Source organism: Gossypium arboreum, chromosome 7 (genome assembly GCF_025698485.1).
Source record: "Gossypium arboreum isolate Shixiya-1 chromosome 7, ASM2569848v2, whole genome shotgun sequence".
Taxonomy (NCBI): Eukaryota; Viridiplantae; Streptophyta; class Magnoliopsida; order Malvales; family Malvaceae; genus Gossypium; species Gossypium arboreum.
Window position 1 is genome coordinate 78,234,465 of NC_069076.1, and position 9,791 is coordinate 78,244,255.

Below are 9,791 nucleotides of genomic sequence, written 5' to 3' on the forward strand. Positions count from 1 at the left end.
AAGAAAGTTTCGTAGTTAGCTATTTGTATTGTTATTTGTGAATTGATGCGAGTTCATTGTTTATTAACCTATGAACTTACTAAGCATTTGAAATACTTACTCGGTTATGTTTCATGTTTTCTAGTTGTCTTTTACGGAACAAGGTGATTGGATTACTTTGGAGCTTACACTATCAAGCTTCTATTTGATAGTTTTTTTTATTATTTTAGACCAACTATGTGGCATATATAGGAGATGTTTTGCATATATATTTACATTGAATACTTATGAGTCTGAATTAGTGATACGCTTAATTTTGGAAGCATGTTGTGTAAATAAATATGTATGATGGTTATGTGCTAAATATGGTTGAGGTATACATTTGACATGGTTGGTGATAGAATGCTTGAGTATTAGATGAAAGTGAAGTGTATTAAATTTTTATGTAGATGATGATTATTTTAAGTTGATATGGTTTTTATGTATCTAATTGAGGCTTAATGGTTAATTAATCTTGTGAATGGGCAATTTTATGTTTAGTTGGCAAGTGAATTTGTCATGTATTGAATTAAGCATAGATAAGTTGGTACGAATGGTGTTGGTAATGTATATGTTGAATGCCAATTTAGAACATGATGAAATTATGGAGTGAGAAATGGATGATTGTAATATATTAACATGGTTTGAATTGATCTTTATGCAAGTTATATTGTGTCAAAGGCGTCTATTATGTTTAATCTTGTTTTTAATCATGAAAGAGTACCAAAACATGAGATTTTTTAACCTTCTGGAAAAAAGTATCGATACTATTGAATGAAGTATCGGTACTTTACCAAATGAACAATATTTTAAATCAACAAAATGCCAATTTGGTATCGAAATCCACATAAGTACAGATATTTATTTTCTCAAGGAACAATACATTTAAAGGTATCAATAAAATTGTCTATTTTCAAAATTTAAAATTGGCAGAATATTAAAATGGTATCGATACCTAACTTGAGTCTCGATCTAACTTGACTTTTAAAACATCGAAATTAAATATGTTATTGGTACTGGACTTGAGTATCGATACCCTTGCTCAAACTTTAAAAAATTTTCAGTTTGGTCAATATTCATGCTTGGGTCAACTTTGGAGCATTCGTAAGCTCAATTGAGTTTTCTATTTTACTTGTATAACATGTCATGTATGCATTAATGTTAAGAAATGAGGATTGAATGAATTTTTGTTGAGTTTTTGAATGTGAAATGTTTCGATAACTGTAGTAGCATCCTGTAACTGAGGTTCGACGATCGAGCCGAGTGAAATGTGCTATAATGTCAAGAATAGTTGTGTTCAGAATAGCGCTTTAGTTAGAAAAACTTTCATCCAGTGTAGTTATTATTAGAAAACAACTCTTGTTGAGAACAACTAAAGTTTGGAATAGCTTTTGTTTAGAATAATGACATTTTAGGAATAACTATGTTTAGAACAACCATGTTTTGGAACAACTTGTATTTAGAACAATTGTGTTTTTTCCCGAAAAGCCATTATTCGGAACAAGCTCTACCAAGAAAATCATCACCATAGAATAGTTCTTATTCAGAACAATCTCTATATTGAGAACAACTATGTTGAGAACAACTAACATTTGGAACAAGTCAAACTAGCCATTATTCAAGAATAACTCTCATCCAAGAACAACCATTATCTGGCATTTCAAGAGATGTTCCACGAAAGATTTTCCACATGGTACCATTTTAACAAAGTAGAAAAAATAGAAGTAACCCTATAATATGGCAAGGTTTTCAGGTTATCTTCACTCTTGGGATATTCCGGAGAGCTTAGCTTAGTGGATCAAACATGGAGGTAACCTTTTCATGTAATATTGAGTATTTCTCCCTTCTTTCAAAAACATAGTGATTTTTTATTTACAATTTACTATCACTTTCAAAATCATTTCATAGTAGAAAGAACTATTAACACCTTTGTAACTGGAAAATATTTATCATTACTCTGATTAATCATCATCTTTGTAGCTCCTATTCTTGAAACACTATAATAAGAGCTTTTCACAACTGGTGAAAAGGACTTTTGGCACTTTAACATTCTGATTCTTAAAGCTTTCTTCCTAAAATTCTCTGAACTTATTTTCTTTTTTTAGCCTGATCATCAGCCATATCTCTCTTTCTCCATCTTATCGACCACCACATGTCGTTGCACTCAATGTTTTAGATTTTTTCCAGCCCTTCTCTTCGCCTTCTTTCGGTATATCTCATTCACTTGTTTGCAATACTTCCTCTTTCCATCAAAGAGCTCTCTATTGTGGCCACTTAATTGGGTTTTGTAGCCGATAATCTACAAGACATGGATGAGCTAAGAGGTGTTGGAGTTTATTCTTCGAAACACTCTCAACGCTTAAGTCAATATTCAGGTAAAGAGGAAGAAAAATTGTAGATGATAATATAGTAATGTGTGTGTGTGTGTGTGAGGTTATACATGTGAGAACAAAACTTAGTATTTATAATTGATTTATGGCTTGACCAAATGTTTCCACCTATTCAAGGGCGAAGCTAGAAAATTTGGAGAGAAACATTGGTGCAAGATTCTTGAATGGTTTTGAATTTTCTATTTCAGGAGGAGCATTGGTGTGATACATGTTAAGGGCTAACACTAGTGTGAAGGCTCTTTGCAAAGTTTTAAGTCTTGAGCTTTTGCTTTAATTTGAGGTGAAGCTCTTTTGGGGGTCATAATTGAGCTATTAAATGAATATTTTATTTGGGTATTAATAAAAATCAATAATAATTAGCACTAAATTGAATAAGTCAGCTCAAACTAACTAGTTATAATAAATTTGAGGCAGAATCCATCTATTTAGGGGCTAAGTCAAAAATTTCTTTGAGGGGTCGAAATTAATTTGTAATTTTTACGATAATAAAAATACAATTTCACTTTTTTATTGGCCTATATCTTCATAATTTTTAAAGGATTAAATCAATTTTTTATTATTTGAAGGGGTCAAAGTGCAATTTTATCTTTACTAATTTAAAATTTTAAAAATTTTAAAGGACATAAATAAAAATTTTCTATTTTAGAGGAGGTCGGAGCCCCAGCCAGCCCCCTAATTACACCCTTACACCGATTTACATAAAGTAAAACTCAAACATTAGAGCTTAAAATATAATAATATCTTAAAACTAATAAGTTTAATTAATTATGAAAAATAAATTTATGAAATTTATTTGTAGAACACTTGTTAGATACATGACTAAACACATTAATAGTGATATTTATGTATCTTCTTTTATTATGCATAATATATCTAATAATTAGTTTTTTTTTATTTGTACTATGTATGAATTAATTATACGTATTAATTAAAATATTTTTAATTATTTTAAAATTTTAAAATATATAGAATTTTTACAAATAATATAATAAAATTAAAACACAATAATAACATATATGTTTAATTTTAAAATCTTAATAGTTTATATTAAAATGATTTTGATTCTAGGAGAAATTAAATTTTCACAAATCTAACAAAAAGTAGACTGAAAACTGAAGTGGTGCCACTAATTATTAAAAACCTACTAACTATAGAAGTAATTGCTAAAATGAGACATTCATTTATAATAATGTAAAAAATCTAATGGAATTGATCTCAAAATTAAATTAATTAGGAAAATAGATAAAAATATTATTTATTATGATTAGTGGCCCATCTTAATTTTTATTTTAATATTATAAAATGTTAACGTATTGATGAATGAGACCCATCACTTATCGCACTATGAACTCCTCTATCTACGATTATATCCTATTTTGCATAAAAATCTTAGTTTGATTAATATACATAATAAATATTGTACCACCGATGAAATGATAAAAAAATTGTGTTACCAATAAATTGTTAAAAGAAAAAGAGAGAATTTCTCCTCCAAATATTTTAAACCCTAAAGTTATCACTATTGAAAGATGTCTCCCCGAGCTTTGGCTTCAAAATATTAATCCCATACCATAATAATAATAATAATAATAAAACACTTGTGATTATGAAAAGATATTAGTCTGAAATCTTTAATTAACATGACAGCTCTACTTTTAAAAGGAAATAATAATATTGCATTTTAATTGGTAAAAAATTGGTTCCCTTAAGATTTGGGTGACATGGAAGCCAAGTAATGTGGGGGCACATATATAAAGAAGGATGACAGGTGGAGAGCAACATGGGATGACATGGCGAACAAGGGGGATGGGGATGCACGAGATTGCAGGAGCTGTTGTTTTTTTTGTTGTGGGGGCAAACAAAAGTTAATGCTAGAGATGGAGAAGGAGATCATATAGCCTTTAAGACAAACCCATGTGGCACATCTATCCATCTTCATCTGCATTCATTAATCAATGTGGGTGAAATTAAAAGAAAACCAAGTCCTCCCCCCAAAAAGAAAATAAAAATAAAAATAAAGCATGATTCTTGTTTTCATGTGGCTTAGGAAAGAAAGGGTCATCTTCTTTTTATCACTCTTGTTTCCTCCAATAAACTGATGTCCAATAAACAATGTTGAAGGATTAAAATCGTTGAAGAAAAAACAGTAAGTGAAGGGAAAAACCTTAAAAGTTTCCGAGCTACAAATGGCTCACCATGGAGGACTAGTGGTAGTCGCAGCAGGCATTAATATGAGAAATGTGTGGTGAGCAGTGCGGCACCGCCCGCCAGCCTTAAATGTACCATGACGTGTTAAAATGTTAATGACAAATCATGCGATTCGGTGGTGAAAAGCACTCTAAAACAAATTAGAAAAAGGTGAGGATTTTTAGGCATTTCCAATGTGATCAGAAAATAAATAAGTGGTGGAAGAAGAGGTTTCTACGCTATCTTTTTAACTTACTTTTTGGGGGCTGGGGTGGGGGATTTGTTGATGTCTTATCTTTTTCCCCTGACCACCTTGTAGTTGAACCCGAGGACCCGTGACGGTTCACCGGATTTTTCCGGTTAGATTCATGCATTTACTGGATAAACCAGTTTATCGAATTTATAACTTTGGTTTTTCAGAAGCCACATAATAGCGCATAGTGAAGAGAGAGAATCTAAAATAGTATGGTGCCTTGCCAGCTATCAAGTTTAAGAATCAAAGCTTTCTCTGAGGTCAAAGCTGGCAATTTTCCCTTATTTAGATTTATATATCAACCCTTTCCTCCATTTTCCTCTCATACAGTCTCTCTCTCTCCCCCATTCAGTTCCCATCTTCCCTCTCTCTCTCTCTCTCTCTCTCTCTATATGTATACTTTGAGAGCAAGAAAGGAAAAGAAAGAGGTTAATGATTTGATTGATTCTGATTATTCTCCCTCAACAAGGATATAGTAAAGAACAAAAACAACCCATGGCTGTGTCTCCATGTTTGAGTGGTAATGATCAGAAGAAACACTGGTGGCTTACCAATAGAAAGGTAGAAAAAGAAGGGCTTTAAAAGCCTCGATCTTTGATTATGTCTGTCTTTTAACGAAGTTCCATTTTTTTCCTTAAGCTCATTGCCTTTGATCTGTGCAGCTTGTAGATAAGTACATTAAGGATGCAAGGTGCCTCATTGCAACGCAAGAACACAACGAGGTAGCTTCAGCTCTCAATCTTCTTGATGCAGCTTTGGTTCTTTCGCCTCGTTTGGAGATTGCTCTTGAACTCAAAGCGAGATCTTTGCTCTACCTAAGGCGTTTTAGGGATGTTGTTGACATGCTTCAAGACTATATTCCCAGTCTCAAAACCTCTACCGACGACTCTGGCTCGGTTTCCTCTGATAACTCCTCTCACCAGCTCTCCAGGGAGCGAGTCAAGCTTTTACCTTCTAATGACTCGTCCTCTGACTCATCGAGTCGTGACCCATCTTTCAAGTGCTTTTCTGTTTCGGACTTGAAGAAGAAAGTCATGGCGGGGTTGTGTAAAAGCTGCGACAAAGAAGGCAAATGGAGGTCAATTTTCACAACCCAAGTTTAATAGTAATAATTTTAGGGTAATTGGAGGCTTGAATTAATAATAGTTAACATGTGTTTTAACTCGATTGAACTGAAAATTGTGGTACAGGTACTTGGTTCTAGGCCAAGCATGTTGCCACCTAGGCTTAATGGAGGACGCCATGGTTCTCCTCCAAACAGGCAAACGCCTCGCTTCCGCCGCGTTCCGCCGTGAGAGCATTTGTTGGTCCGACGATAGCTTCTCCCTCCCCACCGCTATTGCCCTTTCAGACATCTCCTCTGCTGCCACAACACCTCCTTCCACGCCCCCACGCAATCCTACATCTTTCTCCGAATCCGAAAACATTTCCCAGCTTCTATCCCACATCAAGCTCCTCATCCGCCGTAGAACTGCTGCCATTGCGGCCTTAGATGCTGGCCTACACTCCGAAGCCATCCGCCATTTCTCCAAAATAGTAGACGGTCGCCGCCCTGCCCCTCAGGGCTTCCTTGCAGAGTGTTATTTGTATCGAGCCTATGCTTACAAGGCCTCAGGTCGCATAGCTGAGTCAATCTCGGATTGCAACAAAACGCTTGCTCTTGATCCAACTAGCATCCAGGCCCTTGACACCAGGGCATCGCTTTTGGAAACCATCCGCTGTTTACCCGACTGTTTGCACGACTTTGAACACTTGAAACTGCTTTACAATTCCATCTTGCGAGACAGGAAGCTCCCAGGTCCAGCCTGGAAGCGTCACAATGTGAGATACAGGGAGATTCCAGGGAAACTCTGTGCATTAACCACTAAAATTCGACAATTGAAACAAAGGATTGCTTCTGGGGAGACCGGAAACGTTGATTACCATGCCTTGATTGGTTTAAGGCGTGGATGCTCAAGGTCTGAATTAGAGAGAGCTCATTTGCTACTCTGTTTAAGACACAAACCAGATAAAGCTACCAACTTCGTTGATCGATGTGAGTTCGCCGATGAGCGTGACCTCGACTCGGTTAAAGACAGAGCCAAGATGTCGGCTTTGCTTCTTTACAGGTTGCTTCAAAAAGGTTATGCCAGCGTTATGTCCACGATTATGGATGAAGAATCGGCTGAGAGACAAAGGAAGAAAGCTGCAGCTGCTTTACAAGCAGCACAGGCAGCAATTCATGTGCAGCAAACCCAGTATTGTAACACTAAATTGGAACCTGAAACTAGACCCACTTCTTCAACAAATCCATCAGGTTGCAATAACAGGGGTAACAGCAGTGAAAGCAAGACCAACGCAGTTCGTTCCAACACAAACGTGTTTCAAGGTGTATTTTGCAGGGATCTAGCTGCAGTTGGGAATCTATTATCACAGGTTGGGTTCAATCGTCCACTCCAAGTGAAATATGAGGCACTAAGCTGCTGATTTTCTTGTGATGTTTACCGGCAGAAGAATCTGTGGTTCATCTTCCTTGTTTGTACAAATATATATTGTTAGTGTTATATCCCGGAAAATTTTGTCATCCTCTTTCTCTTCTTCCATCTACTGCCTGTACAGAAATAAATTTTCATTACTGAATATCCTATTCCTATCCTACTTTTGGGGTACATTTCCTTAGCCTAAACGCCATTGTTTTCCGATTTCAGTTGATATTAATCCACGGGATTGGCACAAAACAGTACTTGCGATATGGCCAGAAAAAATAAAATTGAGTTAGAAGCTAGAGTTTTGGCTTCTTTTATCTGTCATTATCTGTTGGCATTTAATTTTTCTCTGCCTTGTTTATCCACGGACTGACATTGTCTGACATTCCACTAGATATATTTTAATTGCTAGTTCCACCTCATGGTTTTACTTAGAAATTCTTTAACGATTAGAGGCTTTCTTCTTTGTGTTCCTGTGGCTTTGAGTGCAGCATCATCATCAACTGGTGAAAAATGAAAAAGGTTATTGTAAAGGGTTGGGGGGGTCAGCAAGTTTCAGGTCTCAGACAAAGACAAATAATGAAAAGGAGAGTGATGTGGGGTGTCTAATCAAAACATTAAATACAAGAAGAAATTGAAGCTACACTTTGCCATGATTTGTGCCCTTCTAGGCATTGTCTACTTTTCCATGCAAGCACTATTTCTCCATTGCAAGCCTCCAATGTCCATGATTGCCTATGATTGTGTGGGTAAGAAAAGGCTCATCAATTCAAATCCCGCTAATTTTGGTGTTATAATTGGATCATTATCGTATACAAATCAAAATTTTAATTGGTGGTGTTAAAATTATATGGTTTTTTTTTAATAAAAATTATATGGTCTTAAACTTTATTCACACTATATTTTTATTACACTAGTTTTTAACGTCACGTGCACATTAATTTTATTTTTGACAAAATAATTTAGTTTTTATAATTAATATAAAAATTATTATTAAACGTAACTTATAAAAATTTATATTTATATAATGCTTAAAATATGAACATGTACATCCACTCTTCAATTTTTGTTGTTTTGATATATAATTTTTCTTCTTTAACCCATAAATAAAAAGAAAATGCGTTTAAAGACACTTGAACTCACGTTCTCCTATATTAATAATAATACACATACTAATTGAACTAAGACTCAATTTGTTGTTTTGATATTTGAAAACTTATGTAAATAAATTAGTTATATTATAAATATTTAATAATATTTTATTATTATTTTGAGTTTTGAATTAAATAATTTCTATGCCGTAAGAGTTAAGTAATATTTTTGCTTTGGTAGGATCAAATATAAAGTTATTTTTCAACGTGTTTTTGAATTAATATTATTAAAAAATAAATGTAATTAGTTTTTAGTTTAAACATTATATTATTAGTATTTTTATTGTATTTACTCAACATAGAACATGAATGTAGAGAAAGATCTATTAAGAAATTCGAATCAACTATGAGTGGACGATGGTTGTTCATCTCTCCCTTAACCATGTGGTTAGTGATTTGGTCCCTACTTATGGAAATGGAATACATTTCATGACAATTTGTTTACTTTTTTGGAGAACACCCATAATTAGGAGATTAGTCATTACTATCGGCGATGAAAACCCTAATTACGATAAAAAGAAATGAAATCAAATAAGCTATCGATGAAATAAGTTGTTGACATTTTCGGAGAATAAATTGAGACTGAATTTTTATTATTTTAAAACTTATCAAAGTACATTTTGTGTTTTATTTTAAAATATTTAATGTTTTTATGTATTTAAACTTTTAACAATTAATAACATAATAATAAAATATTGGTATAATGATAAATTTAGCCCTTAATATTTACATATTTTTTAATTTGACTTTTATTCTTCTTTTGAGCTAAATTTGACCCTCAACCTTTTAAAAATAGTCGAATTGAGTTTTTTTAAAAATTACTAATTAAAGCATTAAATTTTCAAACATGGTAACCTACGTGTATTTCATGTTAATTTTTTGAATTTTATGAACTTTTTATTTTTTTGAATATTTTTATATTTTAAATTACTTGTTGGTGTGACATATACGACAAATAGTGTAATGTCAGTAAGAAGTACACGTAGATTGCCATGCTATGCCAATATCATGAAAAATTAACGCTTTAGTCGGTATTTTCGTTAAAGAACAACAATCTAACTCTTTTTGAAAAGTTAATTGTCAAATTTAATTAAAAAAGAATAAGATCCAAATTGACAATGTATATATACATTTTATATAAACGTTGAAGGTTGAATTTATTATTATGCTTAAAATATTTTAAATATATGTAAAATTTATATGATAAAAAATTAACTGTAATTTTGTCACTTATAGCTTTCGATAAAAATTATCTACTATATTATATTGAAATAAAATTATAATTTCTATAAAATGAAATTATTAAATTTTGATCAGTGAATACATT

The 9,791-nt window shown here is 33.0% G+C and overlaps 1 protein-coding gene across 1 annotated transcript; it reads left to right on the forward strand.

Annotated features, from left to right (window-relative positions):
• Positions 1 to 4,446: 4,446 nt before the first annotated feature.
• On the forward strand, positions 4,447 to 7,637 carry LOC108457126 (uncharacterized). The gene is made up of 3 exons (XM_017755989.2): positions 4,447 to 5,409; positions 5,511 to 5,926; positions 6,039 to 7,637. Exons 1-3 carry the CDS (start codon positions 5,344 to 5,346, stop codon positions 7,312 to 7,314), a joined length of 1,758 nt encoding a protein of 585 aa, XP_017611478.1. The 5' UTR covers positions 4,447 to 5,343; the 3' UTR covers positions 7,315 to 7,637.
• Positions 7,638 to 9,791: the final 2,154 nt, after the last annotated feature.